General features: G+C 43.5%; 1 protein-coding gene across 1 annotated transcript in view; it reads left to right on the top strand.

Annotated features, from left to right (window-relative positions):
- The window catches only part of utp20 (UTP20 small subunit processome component), a 48064-nt gene that overhangs the window by 30911 nt on the left and 976 nt on the right, over positions 1–16177 (top strand). Inside the window, exons 40-59 of the mRNA XM_034674115.1 lie at positions 1–36; positions 900–1228; positions 1314–1453; positions 1660–1816; positions 2787–2885; positions 3026–3193; positions 5293–5459; positions 5616–5763; positions 6040–6156; positions 6279–6449; positions 8688–8819; positions 8938–9048; positions 9164–9313; positions 9435–9617; positions 9761–9892; positions 9986–10118; positions 10211–10395; positions 10490–10561; positions 10647–10943; positions 15870–15996. The exon at positions 1–36 is cut by the window's left edge and continues 47 nt beyond it. Of these exons, the coding sequence (XP_034530006.1) occupies positions 1–36; positions 900–1228; positions 1314–1453; positions 1660–1816; positions 2787–2885; positions 3026–3193; positions 5293–5459; positions 5616–5763; positions 6040–6156; positions 6279–6449; positions 8688–8819; positions 8938–9048; positions 9164–9313; positions 9435–9617; positions 9761–9892; positions 9986–10118; positions 10211–10395; positions 10490–10561; positions 10647–10943; positions 15870–15996 (3054 nt within the window). The remainder of the gene's footprint in view (positions 37–899; positions 1229–1313; positions 1454–1659; positions 1817–2786; positions 2886–3025; positions 3194–5292; positions 5460–5615; positions 5764–6039; positions 6157–6278; positions 6450–8687; positions 8820–8937; positions 9049–9163; positions 9314–9434; positions 9618–9760; positions 9893–9985; positions 10119–10210; positions 10396–10489; positions 10562–10646; positions 10944–15869; positions 15997–16177) is intronic.

Here is a 16177-nt window from a genome sequence, read left to right on the forward strand (position 1 = left end):
TGAGCAGAGAGATGGAGGCTGCCAAGGCCAGAGAGGGTAAGAAGCTTAATTCATTTAGACACGAAATTCTAAACTCAAAAAGTAAAAAAAATCAATCAAACATCAAGACCGGATCAGATCCAGTCCCATATTACAGACAGGACTTAGTCTGATCTCATCTTAATCCACCATGAGCAGAGCACTTTGCAGCATTTAGCAAGTTACAGTGGCAAGGACAAACTTCCTTTAACAGGCAGAAACCTCCAGCAGGACCAGACTCATGTTAGACACACATCTGCTGAGACTGAGTTGGGGTTGGAAAGATGGGTAGAGGAGAATAAGAGAGAGAGAGAGAGATGATAGTGATGAGAAGGATAGTAGCTGGAGTCTGGAACGTCCACAGCAGCAGAGATCCAGAGGAACCTACGAGACAAGGGAGCTCAGGGACTCCAGAAAGGTCTATGGTTAGTAAATTTATTGGGCCAGGGAGAGTCAAAGTAAGTGATTGATTGGAGATCCCAGAGTGTCAGTCTAAGCCTATAGCAGCATAACTAAAAGCTGCTCCAAGCCGGATCCAGCTCTAACTATAAGCTTTATCAAAAAGGAAAGTTTGAAGCCTACTCTTAAAAGTAGAGAGGGTGTCTGCCTCCCGGACCCTGACTGGTAGATGATTCCAAAAGAGAGGGTCCTGATAACTGAAGGGTCTACCTCCCATACTACTTTTAGAGATTTTAGGTACTACAAGCTGGCCTGCATGCATGTCCTACCGGGGTAATAAGGCACTATGAGCTCTTTAAGATATGAAGGTGCCTGACTATCAAGAGCTTTGTAGGTCAGAAGAAGGATTTTAAATTCTGTTCTTGTCTTGATAAATGATGTAAAATAATGCATCACATAATAAATAAACATCCTTCCCAAAGCTGTGAGTGCTGCTGATGAGGCAGACGACGAGGACCAAGCCGCTGCAGAAGAATCAGATGCAAGTGATGATGAGGAGGCAATGGAGGTGGACAGTGCAGCAGCTCCTTCTGACATTCCAATGGAAACAGATGCCACTAACAGAGCAAAGGATGTGGCCTCTAAGTCTGCACCCACCACAGGGACCAAAGGGACAGCAGCCCCTAAACCCTTCACAGTGCCCAGTGGTCTGCCGCAGAGCAAAGAGGAGCTGGAAACTCTGATCAAAGCCATCCACGAGACGGTCAATAACAGTGTGCTGCCTCGCCTGCACAAATGTCTCAATGCAAAGGTAAAATAATAACACATGCATGCAGGATTCATATGTACTTGAAACCCCAAGCAGCATCTTAATAGTGAAAGTGTGTCTTTTTCAGATAAAGCGTGACGATGAGCACAAAGCGGTGAAGTCAAAGGAGGTGAAGGATGAGGAGGTTGTGAGGATACCGATCGCCTTCGCCATGGTCAAAGTGATGCAGACTCTGCCTCCACACATCATGGATGCCAACCTGCCTGGGTATGCAGAAGATGTTGTATCTTCTTTCTCCTTCAAAGAGCATGACTTTTACAACTGAAACTTCAAAGTATATTGAGTTTTTTATGCAGAGAATTACAATAAATTAAAGCTCACCCAAACTGTTTGAGACCATTGCTTCTACATGGGGCTTCTTACGATTGAATTGCGACATCTGAGTGACATGTGTATGCGTGTTTATCATCCAGGATCCTGATTAAGGTGTGTGTAGTGCTAAGAAACCGTTTCCAGGAGGTCCGTGATGTGGCAAGAGGAACTCTGGTGAAGATCCTGGAGACTCTAGGCTGCAGGTACCTGCAGTACCTGCTCAAAGAGATGCAGGGGCTCCTGGTCAAGGGTTACCAGGTAGAGGAAGATCCATTTAAGAATTCAAATATTTACAAGAGTATAATAAATGATAGATATATACAGTCATGGACGAAAGTATTGGCACCCCTGGAATTTTTCCAGAAAATACACCATTTCTCACAGAAATTGTTGCAATTACAAATGTTTTTGGTGTACACATATTTATTGCATTTATGTGCATTGGAACAACACAAAAACACAGAAGAAAAAAGACAAAATTGACACATTTTACACAAAATTCAAAAAAAAGAGCCGGACAAAATTATTAGTACCAATTTAATATTTGGTTGCACACCCATGGGAACTTCCTATAACCATCAACAAACTTCTTACACCTCTCAACTGAAATTCTGGACCACTCTTCTTTTCCAAGCTGCTCCAGGTCTCAGATTTGAAGGGGGCCTTCTTGTAACAGCAATTTTGAGATCTCCCCTCAGGTGTTCAAAGGGATTTAGATCCTGACTCATTGCTGGCCACTTCAGAACACTCCAGTGCTTTGTTTCCAACCATGTCTTGGTGCTTTTTGAGGTTTGTTTTGGTTCAGTGTCCTGCTGGAACACCCATGACCTCTGACACAGACCCAGCTTTCTGACACTAGGCTCTACATTGAGGCCCAAAATCTTTTGATAGTCTCCAGATTTCATGATTTCTTGCACACAGTATAGGCACCCAGTGCCAGAGGCAGCAAAACAACCCCTAAAACAGCCTTGAACCCCCACCATGTTTGACTGTGTTTGACTGTGTTCTTTCTTTGTATACCTAAAACATTTGTAATTGCAACAATCTCTGGGAGAAAGGGTGCATTTTCTGGAAAAATTCCAATTTCCAGAAAGGGTGCCAATACTTTCGTCCATGACTGTATATGACCTATGTGTGCTTGCTAACGTATAATTCTGCTACAGCTTGGCAGCAATTCATTATTGTAATTTAGATACAACTCTAAATGTTGTTCTCTTCCTCTATCCAGGTCCATGTGCTCACGTTCACCGTGTACCAGCTACTGTCAGTCCTTGCTCCAACCCTGAAGAGTGGCGACCTCGACCCATGCATGAACATGCTCATTGACGTAAGAGCATTTCTCACCACAAACCAGAATAGCCCCACATGGAACAGACACTCAATCAAACAATTCAGCTATGCGTGCAGCTAGCATTTTTTAACATGTGTATTCTTAATCCTTCACTCTTCTTTCCTTACCATGGTCAGATATTCAACAATGAGCTGTTCGGGGCTGTTGCTGAGGAGAAGGAGGTGAAGGGGATCGTCTCCAAGCTGATGGAGGCTCGACACAGCAAGAGCATGGACTCATACGAGTTTCTGGCAAAGTTTTGCAGCAAGGAGAGCATCACTAAGTTGATACTGCCAATGAAAGAGGTGAGTTGCGACGCGGTCGGTCTAAGTACATGCCTTTTGGATAAATAGAATAAATAGAATAATCTTTATTTATAGAGCACTTTTCAAAGACTATGTTACAAAGTGCTTAGCAATGCCTCAAGGACAAAATAAAGAGCATTTGTAAAAAAACAGACAGTGCAAGTGTCATCAGTATTAGAAGAACATGAAATCATAAAATCAAAGACAAAGTAGAAACCAGATAAAATAAAATAAAAGGAGGACCCTGAGCAAGACACCTTGATCAAATAAAATCAGGAAATGCTCTTCGATAAAAGTACAGTCATGGCCAAAAGTTTTGAGAATGACACAACTATTAATTTTCACAAAGTCTGCTGTTTCAGTTTTTATAATGGCAATTTGCATATACTCCAGAATGTTATGAGGAGTGATCAGCTCAACTGCAATTAATTGCAAAGTCCCTCTTTGCCTTGAAAATGAACTTTATCACCAAAAACACATTTCCACTGCATTTCAGCCCTGCCACAAAAGGACCAGCTAACATCATTTCAATGACACACAGGTGTCACACACATTAACACAGGTGTGGGTGTTGATGAGGACAAGGCTGGCGATCAATCTGTCATGATTGAGTGACTGGACACTTTAAAAGGAAGATGGTGCATGACACCATTGTTCCTCATCTGTTAGCCATGGTTACCTGCAAGGAAACACGTGCAGCAATCATTGCATTGCACAAAAAGGGCCTAACAGGGAAGTTTATAGCAGTGAGTAAGATTGCACCTCAGTCAACCGTCTATCCAATTATCAAGAACTTCAAGGAGAGAGGTTCAATTGTTGCCAAACAGGCTCCAGGGCGCCCAAGAAAGTCCAGCAAGCGCCAGGACCGTCTCCTGAAGGTGTTACAGCTGCGGGATCGGGCCACCACCAGTGCAGAGCTTGCTCAGGAATGGCAGCAGGCAGGTGTGAGTGCATCTGCACGCACAGTGAGGCGAAGACTTTTGGAGGAAGGCCTGGTGTCAAGGAGGGCAGCAAAGAAGCCACTTCTCTCCAGTAAAAACATCAGGGACAGACTGATATTCTGCAGAAGGTACAGGGACTGGACTGCTGAGGACTGGGGTAAAGTCATTTTCTCTGATGAATCCCCTTTCTGATTGTTTGGGGCATCTGGAGGAAGGCTTGTTCGGAGAAGACGAGGTGAGCGCTACCATCAGTCCTGTCTCTTGCCAACAGTGAAGCATCCTGAGACCATTCATGTGTGGGGTTGGGAGTGGGCTCTCTCACAATCTTGCCTAAAAATACAGCCATGAATAAAGAATGGTACCAGAACGTCCTCCGAGAGCAACTTCTCCCAACCATCCAAGGGCAGTTTGGTGATGAAGAATGCCTTTTCCAGCATGATGGAGCACCTTGCCATAAAGCAAAAGTCATAACAAAATGGCTCGGGGAACAAAACATTAAGATTTTGGGCCCTTGGCCAGGAAACTCCCCAGATCTTAATCCCATTGAGAACTTGTGGTCAATCCTCAAGAGGCGGGTGGACAATCAAAAACCCACAAATTCTGACAAACTCCAAGCATTGATTATGCAAGAATGGACTGCCATCAGTCAGGATTTGGTCCAGAAGTTGATTGACAGCATGCCAGGGAGAATTGCAGAGGTCTTGAAAAAGAAGGGTCAACACTGCAAATATTGAATTATTGCATGAATTCTGTGTAATTCTCAATAAAAGCTTTTGATACTTATGAAATGCTTCTAATTGTATTTCATTATACCATAGAAACATCTGACAAAAACACCTAAAAACCCTGAAGCAGCAGACTTTGTGAAAATGTAATATTTGTGTCATTCTCAAAACTTTTGGCCATGACTGTATGTTTGAATGAGAGCACATAGTCCGCCAACCTAATTTCCTCCTGCAGTTCGTTCCACAGCTGTCTATAAAGTGTGTGAATATAGCTTGTTTTGGTCTCAGCGTAACTTCTGAAATAAAATGATGTTGAAAAATGCATTATTCTGCAGCTCATGGTAGACAACATTATAGGTAAATGCAATAGACTCATGAAAGACAGTGTGACACATGACTTCTCTCCTCACTGCCTTCTTTTTTATTCTCTTAGATTCTGGAGACCACATCCAGTCTAAAAGTGTGTAACCGGGTGGGTGCTGTGTTACGCCGACTGGTCTTGGGTCTGCTTGACAACGAGGGCATGACTTCCCAGAATATCTTAATGCTGTGCCACGGCCTCGTCAGCGAGAGTCTGCCTCTGCTCACCAAGAGAGACAGGTACACACACACACACACACACACACACACACACACACACACACACACACACACACACACACACACACACACACACACACACACACACACATATAAATAAGCTGAAGATCACTCTTTGACACTTCTTCCTAACGACCATGTGCTTGTGTGTCGCAGAGAGAAGTCCTCAGTGAAGCCTCCGCCGGACCCAAGACTGCCTCCTCCGAGCTGCCTGCTCCTGCCTCCCACTCCAAAGAGAGGGGGTCAGAGAGCCCTCGTGAGCAGCCGGACCAACATGCACATCCTGGTTGATACTGGCCTCAAGGTGCATACTGAAACATTGATAAGAAATATCAGCAGTACTTCATAACAATACAGAAAATTCACAACAGCTAAAAACTTAAACTGCATCTTTAGTTCTCTATGTTAACAAATAATCTACACTTTTTACATTTACTTCTCTACAAAGTGTCAGTGTTGCATTTTTATATGTACCCAGGAAGAGTTGCCTCTTTCGGGCTGTATGTGTGTATTATTAAAAGTATAATAAATGATTTTGTATATGTTTCTTGAATGTTTTGTGTATTTATTTGTTCCTCAGCTGCTCCATCTGAGTCTGAAGAAATCCAAAGTGACGTCTTCTGAGGCCTCCGCTCTAGAGATGCTTGATCCTTTCGTACTGTTGCTGCTCGAGTGCCTCAACTCCATGCATGTCAAGGTACTTTGTTTCCCTTCAACATCTCAACTGGGCTTTGATGACATTCATTCCTCTGAGTCTAATCAAAATTAAGGACTTTAACTTTGACTCCTTCTCCCTTTATCTTCTTCTCTTTCCTGCAGGTGATCACAGAGGCTCTGGTGGCGTTCACTTGGCTGTTGAAGTTCCCTCTGCCGGCCATAAAAGACAACTCCGACCAGCTGACCAAGGCGCTCTTTGTCCTGCTGAAGGATTACTCCAAGGCAGGAGCTGCCCGTGGAGAGAACTACCACCTGGTTCAGAACTGTTTCAAGGTAGAATAAATATCAAACACACATCTGTCCGTTTGTTTGAAGATTTCTTTTATATATGTAGTTTTAATAAAGCAACAAAGGAGCTGAGGACAGCAAGGGTGTATGTAACTGTAAGATGAAGGCAGCTCTCTGAAACATTTTTGGGGGCAATCTAAGATTGTCTCATGAAGACATGACATTTCCAAGTTGTAAAAGTTCTCAAAGTAACTTGTTGCTGCTGTCAGGCTGAAACCTCTTATCTCTAAAACCCCAACTTTTGAGGAAATTTAAAACAATCATTTTTTTTAAATAAGGGAACACTGAACAAGATTCTACCAAAGCATATAACATTCACATGAGAAAAAAAAATATTCTGAAAAGATTTTCTCAGAATTCTGAAATAATAATAATAATAATAATAATACATTTTATTTAAAGGCGCCTTTCTCAGCACTCAAGGACACCGCACAGATATATATATATATATATATATATATATATATATATATATACATACACAAATTTACATTAAAGGAAACAAAATCAAAGTCAAAAATGAAAACAATATAAACTAACAAGGGGTAAGAAAAAATAGGAAGAATAACAAAATGACAGAGCAATTGGAGTCAGACGGAGTAGGCGGTTTTGAACAGATATGTTTTGAGTTGTGATTTGAAATGGGGGAAAGAATCTGTGTTTCTGAGTTGAGGTGGTAATGAGTTCCAGAGACGGGGAGCAGAGCGGCTGAATGCTCGGCTCCACATAGTGGTGAGACGGGCGGAGGGGACAGACAGGTGTATGGAGGAAGAGGATCTGATGGAGCGGGAGGGAGTGGGAACATGGAGGAGGTCGGACAGATATGGGGGGGCGAGGTTGTGGATGGTCTTGAATGTTAACAGGAGGACTTTGAACTGAATACGAAACTGAACAGGGAGCCAGTGGAGCTGTTGGAGGACAGGAGTGATGTGGTGGATGGAGGGGGTTCGGGTAATGATACGGGCAGCTGAATTCTGGACCAGTTGGAGTTTATGGAGGGATTTGTGAGGGAGGCCGAAGAGGAGGGTGTTGCAGTAGTCCAGACGGGAAGTGACAAAGCTGTGGACAAGGATGGCGGCTGTGTGAGGGGTGAGGGAGGGGCGAAGACGATTGATGTTACGAAGATGGAAGTAGGCAGTCCGGGTGATGTTATTGATGTGTGATTGAAAGGATAATATGCTGTCAAGGATGACACCCAGACTCTTAACCTGGGGGAGGGTGAGACGGAGGAGTTATCAGTGGTGAGGGAGAAGCTGTTGGATTTGGATAGAGTGGATTTGGTGCCAATGAGGAGAACCTCTGTTTTATTGCTGTTTAATGTAAGGAAATTTAGGGTGAACCAGGTTTTTATTTCAGAGATGCAATCAGTGAGGGAGGTGGGCAGGAGAGTGGACGAGGGGTTAGTGGTGAGGTAGAGCTGGGTGTCATCTGCGTAACAGTGGAAGTGAATGTTGAATTTGCGGAAGATATTACCGAGGGGAAGGAGGTAGATGATGAAGAGGAGGGGCCCCAGGACAGAGCCCTGGGGCACCCCTGTAGTGACGGAGGAAGGAGTGGATTTATATTATATTATAATTATTTGTTTAATTTTATCATCACTTTATTATTTTATACTTTATTTTTTTTCTGTTTTTTTTTATTGATTGATTGATTGAATTAATATTTTCTATTTTTTATTGTTTTGATCTTTTATCTTTTGTAGTTTTTATTCTCACATCGTCCTTTTCCTTTTATTTGTCTTCCTCAAATTTCTCTTTTATCGTCTTTTGTTTTTCTTATTTGTAAAGCCCTTGTAACCCTGTTTTGAAAAGTGCTATATAATTATTATTATTATTTATTTATTTTTTATTACTGAACCCCGAATTGCTCCCTCTGTTGTTCAGAGGTGTGTGAATGTGAATGAATGAGATTAGTTAACACTGATGGTCCCTCACTACATAGCAGCCTCTACCATCAGTGAGTGAATGGGTATGAATGGGTGAATGTGTCATGTAGTGTAAAAGCTCTTTGAGTGGTCAGAAAGACTAGAAAAGCACTATATAAGTACAAGTCCATTTACCATAATAAAAACATATCTAAATAAATCATGAAATATGGAGATACAAGGTTTCTGCCTGACAGCAGTGTTACATGTCATAAGCCACCCTACAAATCACTATATGAATAACAGAGTCAGAGGAAGTGCACTGATTTAGGATACTCAATCTGTCTTTTGTCTCTCAGGCCATCACCATACTGGTGAAGAATGTCAAAAGCAGCAAAGTCTCAGAGACACAGCTTCAAGTGCTGCTGGGATATGCAGAGGAGGACATCTATGACCAGTCCCGCCAGGCCACCGCCTTTGGTCTGCTGAAGGTAACCAGTCCTACATCTAGCTGAGCACTAAAATAAAAACATCAAACATCAGAGACATTCCTAAATATCTTATGACTGCTCCTGCATCTTCAAACGTGTGTGTCTCTGTCCCCTCCAGGCGATTCTGTCAAGGAAACTCGTTGTTCCAGAGATGGAGGAGGTTTTAAAAAAAGTGGCAAAGCTGTCCGTCACCGGCAGCAACGCTATGATCCGAATCCACTGTCGACAGGTACCCGTACATCAAAGAGGAGGAGCACATTTTGCTCTCTTCTGAACTGTAAGTGACGTAAAAAATGTATGAAATATGCCATGCTCAGCTGGTGTTTATGTTTAATGCTTTGCAGATCTATCTGAAGTACCTCCTGGACTACCCACTTGGAAAAAAGCTGAGGGGGCATCTTGATTTTGTGGTGGCCCAGCTGCACTACGAACACGATACAGGCAGGGAGTCGGTGCTGGAGATGCTGGCCTACATCTTCCAGACTTTCCCGCAGGTCAGGGAGTTTTTCTCTCAAGTCCTAGTGTGCAAAAAAGCAGAAACTTTGCAGCATGGAGTGTCACATTTCACCAATGCATTGAGATAGTAACACCAGGTTGTGTTCTTTTCCTGCTCAGGCGTTGCTGCTGCAGCACAGCGGCTTGTTCTTCGCTCCGTTGGCACTGGTGGTAGTCAACGATGATTCCGCTCGCTGTAAGAAAATGGCTGCAATGGCCATCAAAGCCCTGCTGGCCAAGCTGGACTTGAACCACCAGAACACGCTGTACTCCCTCGTCAACACCTGGCTTAATGCAGAAAAGGTACACACAGTGTTCTGTGCTTGAAGGGGAACTACTTTTTCCAAAGTGAAGTCACTCCTATTGCTCTCTTTGTGTGTTTTGTAGAACTTTTTAAATCTTGTATTCTTTACTTCAATCTCAGCCTTTCTCTCTTGCCTCCTCAGGCCAGCCTGCGTCGCCTCGGGGCTCAGATTTGCGGTCTCTTCGTGGAAGTGGAGGAGGAGAAGTTCGCCAGACGCCTTGATGACCTCCTGCCCCTCCTGGAGAAAGAGATAAACCCTGACAACTTTGAAGACGTGAGGCCACATTTGATCCATCTTTAGGAACAATATGAAATCTGAAGAGGGGGGGAAAGAAAACGTCTCATTTCTTCTTCTTTTCTTTTTCAGATCGAGGAGGAGCAGGAGGAGAAAGGAGCAGACAGGCTGTTGTTCAGTTTCCTGACTCTGATATCTAAGCTGAGCAAGCACTGCGGCCTGCTGGAGCTCACCAAGCCTCGTGATATATTACATCATACCTGGGGTAAGGACTGACACACATCTCCTCTTCCTCTGTGATATGAACACATCCACACAACACAAACTCACTTCTTCTCTCTTTACATGTTCCTCCAGGTTACATCGAAGCCCATCTGCGGTACCCTCACTGCTGGGTGTGGCTCACCGCCTCGCAGCTCTTTGGTCAGCTGTTTGCGTCCCATCAGGCCGAGCAGCTGGTCTCTGTTTGGAGAGGAGAGGCAGTGGATGCTTCACCTCAGCCGGCGGTCACAGCCTTCATCACCAGCGGCCTGGACAAGAAGGTCAAGCCGAGGAAGACTTATTGTCATGCACCTAATTTCTGCATCTTACGTTGGTTGTTTTTAAACCGTCTCTTTCCTTCCTCACGGCGTACAGATGAGAGAGTTGGCGTTATCTTTCTGCCATCAGCTTCAGTCCAAGTTCCTTGACACAGCATCTGGAGAGCAGGTGCTTCAAGTCAAAACAAAAGATTGAAAGTGAATTCCAAATTTCATCTGAACGTTGAGTGACCTGCGTCTTCCTCTACCCACAGGTCATAAAGAACCTGCTGTTTGTCGGCAAGGTGATCTATCTCATCTCCCCCGAGTCTGACATCGCTCTACCTGAGGAAGTCATGAAAGAAGAAGAGGAAGAGCAGAAAGAGAACGGCAATGAAGAGGATAATGATGGAGAGGAGGCGGTGGAAGATGAGGAAAAGAAAGAAGAAGACGAGGAGGAGGAGGAGGAGGATGATAAGGATGATAAGCCTCCCTCACTGCTGTGGTTGATGAAGAAGCTGTCACTCATGGCCAAGAGAGAAGCGGCGTACACTCCCAAAATTCCCCTCAAGGTACGTTTCTTTTGCTGACTTATCAAGACATTTCATTGACTATAAACATAAACGTGTCTAGGACCACAGTTAATATCTATCTCTGGATTTTTTAAAGGTGACATATCACACTTTTTTTATCAATATATATTGGTCTAAGAGGTCCCCAAAACATGTCTTTAAAGTTTATGCTCAAAAAAACACTTTGAAATCAGATTTTGGCCTGCCTGAAAAACCCTCTTCTTCAGTCCTCCTCAGAACACTCTGTTTAAGTAGATCCAGCACGTTGATCTAATGTTTACATGTTGGCTGAATATACACGGCTGCTCAGAGATCACATTACTTCAACCCTCTGAATCTGATCCAGAATCTGATCCTGATGGAGAGGCGCCTGTAGCAGGACCTTTCTGAACCATTGGTCACAGATTTAGTGTTTCTTGTTGTTTTATTTATCAGTATGTCGACGTGTGTCTTGGTACACAGCTACGAACATGTAGCTATGTGGCTATGCTAACTAGCGCTAGCACTTATCCATGATAAATAAAAATCATCCACTAGATCTTCAAATCTGCAGACGTGGGGAGTAAAACCGACCTCTACCAGAAAGGCAGCAGGACCTTTCTGAAGGATTGGTCACAGATTCTGTGTTACTTGTTGTTTTATTTGTCAGTATGTCGACGTGTGTTGGTACACAGCTACAGCTACAGCTATGAACATGTAGCTATATGGCTATGCTAATTAGCGCTAGCACTTATCCATGATAAATAAAAATCATCCACTAGATCTTCAAATCTGCAGACGTGGGGAGTCAAAGCGACCTCTGTGTTTATTAAGACAGCCTACAACTAGCATGCCTCCCTCCTAAGCTCCTTGTTAGCACACATGTGTGCAGGTAATGAAAAACAGAGGAGGGATTCAGTATTATTTTATACAGTCTATGGGCTGAACAAGCTCCGAGCTCTGACTCCGTGACAGACCGGATATTGTTGTTACGTAACAAAAACACTGAAGTCTGAAGCGGCTGGTTTCACACACATTTACAGAAAGGTGGAGAAATCAGAACAGGGGCAGAATGGATTCTTTTCATTCTCGGGGGGTTTGTAGACATGCCAGGGAAACACATTTCAGGTAGAGAACCATTAAAAAGTCAATTTTGCATGATGTCACCTTTAAGTCATGGTTTCACCCAAACTTGGTGTGTTTGAAGCAGAAAAGATGGCCAAGTGTAGGGATTAGAGTGACTTTGACATGGACTAAATTATGATGGCTAGACGAATGGGTCACAGCATCTCTAAACATGCAGCTCATGTGTGTGTTCCCGTCTGCGTTGGTCAGTGCCTACCAAAAGTAGTCCAAGGAAGGTAATCTGGTGAACTGACAACAGGGGCATGCGTGGACTAAAGTCATTGGTGCACTTGGGAGTAAAGGCTGGCCCGTGTGGTCTAATCTAAGTGTTTTGGGCTGTGTAGCTGCAGACCGGTCAGCGTATCCATTCCATTGCTAAAAGCGCCAACAATGAGCGTGTTAGCATTACACCTGGACCATAGAGCAGTTGAAGAAGGTGGCTGAGGGAAACACAACAGTGTTGACTTGGTCTCCAAATTCCCCAGATCTCAATTCAATCCAGCATCTGTAGGATGTGCTGGACATGGAGGCCCCACTCTGCAATACCCAGGACTTAAGGATCTGCGGCCAACATCTTGGTACCAGATGCGACAGCACTCTTTTTGACTTCTTAGCGGAGTCCATGTCTCCTCAGATCAGGACTGTTTGAACCGTCACCCAACCTACTAAATAGGCAGGTGGTCATAATGTCATGGCTGATGGGTGTATGTCCAAATCGGAATTACCAACCAAAACCACATTCCTCTCAGCTCTACAATGATGCTAATTATCCTAGCTTCACAGGCACAAAAATCTCTGAAAGCACCAAACAACATACCTAATTTAAATAAATGTAGCTGATAAAAATGCTGTAGAATTAAGCAGTAAAAAGCCAGACGATTCCTTCAAAGGTTGGAGGTGGAGACCAAAAAAAAGCTAAAAGACAAGTTAATGTCTGTTTGATAGGACAGAAAAGACAGGAAGTACTTGGCAAAAGAGAGTGTGGGAGTATGTGCAGCGGCCAAACCTGTGTCTAATACATCAAGGATTAAAGCCTCTGTACATGGGGCATAAACTTTCAAGTATCCAAATGTAATAACACGTGGAGATTCTTCGGCATTCTGTCAAAGCTCATACTACTTACATTATTTTGTTCCCTTACATTTGATGTTATACAGACCTGATCAAAATCTTAAGACCAGTTGAAAAATTGCTAGAATTTGCATTTTGCACATTTGGATCTTAAAGGTGACATATCATGCAAAATGGACTTTTTAATGGTTCTCTACCTGAAATATGTGTCCCTGGCATGTCTACAAACCCCCCAAGAATGAAAAGAATCCATTCTGCCCCTGTTCTGATTTCTCCACCTTTCTGTAAATGTGTGTGAAACCAGCCGTTTCAGACTTCAGTGTTTTTGTTACGTAACAACAATATCCGGTCTGTCACGGAGTCAGAGCTCGGAGCTTGTTCAGCCCATAGACTGTATAAAATAATACTGAATCCCTCCCCCATTTTTCATTACCTGCACACATGTGTGCTAACAAGGAGCTTAGGAGGGAGGCATGCTAGTTGTAGGCTGTCTTAATAAACACAAAGGTCGGTTTTACTCCCCACGTCTGCAGATTTGAAGATCTAGTGGAGGATTTTTATTTATCATGGATAAGTGCTAGCGCTAGTTAGCATAGCTACATAGCTACATGTCGTAGCTGTAGCTGTGTACCAAGACACACGTCTACATACTGACAAATAAGACAACAAGAAACACTAAATCTGTGACCAATCCTTCAGAAAGGTCCTGCTGTCTTTCTGGCAGAGGTCAGTTTTACTCCCCACGTCTGCAGATTTGAAGATCTAGTGGATGATTTTTAGTTTTCATGGAAAAGTGCTAGCGCTAGTTAGCATAGCCACATAGCTACATGTTCGTAGCTGTGTACCAAGACACACGTCGACATATTGATAAATAAAACAACAAGAAACACTAAATCTGTGACCAATCCTTCAGAAAGGTCCTGCTACAGGCGCCTCTCCTTCAGGTTCAGATTCTGGATCAGATTCAGAGGGTTGAAGTAACGTGATCTCTGAGCAGCCGTGTATATTCAGCCAACATGTAAACATTAGATCAAAGTGCTGGAGAGCCGAGGCCACATCCACTTCCTGAGGGGGCGTGGTCAGAGAGAAAACAGACTGTTCTGAGGAGGACTGAAGAAGAGGGTTTTTCAGGCAGACCAAAATCTGATTTCAAAGTGTTTTTTTGAGCATAAACTTTAAAGACATGTTTTGGGGACCTCTTAGACCAATATATATTGATGAAAAAAAGCGTGATATGTCACCTTTAATGAGGTTTTAAGTAGAGCTACAATATGTAAAAGCAAGAAGGGGGAGTGAGACAAAAAGCACTTTGAAAAAGTAATTTATTGAAAACAACAATTAAAGTGAAATAGGCTGTTTATCAGCTGATCAAAAGTTTAAGACCACAGGCTATAAAAGCCAAAATCTGCTCCAAATGTTCATTTTCTGTCAGACATTCACACTGTCATGCCCTCCTGATGGCTGAAGCTAAGAAGCTTTCTCTTTTTGAACGTGGTCGGATTGTCGAGCTGCATAAGCAAGGCCTCTCGCAGCGTGCCGTTGCTGCTGAGGTTGGACGCAGTAAGACAGTCATTCTTAATTGTTTGAAAGATCCTGAGCATTATGGAACAAAAAAGTCAAGTGGTAGACCCAAAAGAATTACACCAGCTCTGAGCCGGAGGATCTGATTGGCTGTCCGTCAAGACACAGGGTGGTCCTCGACCCAAATGAAGGCCCTTACTGGTGCCGACTGCAGCGTAATAACCATCAGACGGCATCTGTGGGAAAAGGGTTTCAAAAACAGAATTCAAAGACCTCGTCTCCTTCAACGCCACAAAACTGCCCGTTTAGACTTTGCCAGGGAGCATCAAACATGGGACACTGAAAGGTGGACAAAAGTTTTATTCTCTGATGAGAAAAAATGTAACCTTGACGGTCCAGATGGCTTCCAACGTTACTGGCATGACAAGGAGATCCCACCTGAGGTGTTTCCTACCCGGCACAGTGGAGTGGGGTCCATCATGATCTGGGGTGCAGTTCAGTGGAACACTGGAGCTTCAGGTGGTGCAGGGTCGTCAAACGGCGGCTGGTTACGTGCAGATGTTGCAGCGGGCATCCCTCATGACTGAGGGCCCTCGTCTGTGTGGTAACAGCTGGGTTTTTCAACAGGACAACGCTGCAGTTCACAATGCTCGCTTGACGAAGGACTTCTTCAGGGAGAATAACATCACTCTTTTGGACCATCCTGCATGTTCCCCTGGTTTAAATCCTATAGAGAACATTTGGGGATGGATGGCAAGGGAAGTTTTTAAAAATGGCCATCAGTTCCAGACAGTTGATGTCCTTCGTGAAGCCATCTTCACCACCTGGAGCAATGTTCCCACTAGCCTCCTGGAAACACTCGCATCAAGCATGCCCAAACGAATTTTTGAAGTGATTAACAAGAACGGTGGAGCTCCTCATTACTGAGTCCTACTGAGAACATTTTTTGTTCTGGTTTGGAGAGTTTTTTGTTATTTTTTGAGCGATGGTCTTAAACTTTTGATCAGCTGATAAACAGCCTATTTCACTTTAATTGTTGTTTTCAATAAATCACTTTTTCAAAGTGCTTTTTGTCTCACTCCCCCTTCTTGCTTTTCCATATTGTAGCTCTACTTAAAACCTCATTAAGATCCAAATGTGCAAAATGCAAATTCTAGCAATTTTTTAACTGGTCTTAAGATTTTGATCAGGTCTGTATATCACATTCTTTGTCTTTACACTCTCTTACAGAGAACCTGCGTGTTTAAGTTCCTGGGAGCCATGGCCATGGACCTGGGGAAGGAACGGCTCGGCCCTTATCTGACTACAATCATTACTCCTCTGTACAGGGAGCTGGACAGCACCTACGCAGACCAAGGTACGTGTCTAAGAAAGCCTGGAAAAGGGATTTTTCATGTTGAGTAGACTTAAACCAGATTACCCTAAGGTTAGTTACAGCAGCAAGGACAAACTTCCTTTAACAGGCAGAAACCTCGAGCAGGACCAGACTCATGTTAGACACACATCTACTGAGACCGAGTTTGGTCTGGAAAGAGGGA

The sequence above is a fragment of the Notolabrus celidotus genome, chromosome 21 (genome assembly GCF_009762535.1).
Source record: "Notolabrus celidotus isolate fNotCel1 chromosome 21, fNotCel1.pri, whole genome shotgun sequence".
Lineage (NCBI taxonomy): Eukaryota > Metazoa > Chordata > Actinopteri > Labriformes > Labridae > Notolabrus > Notolabrus celidotus.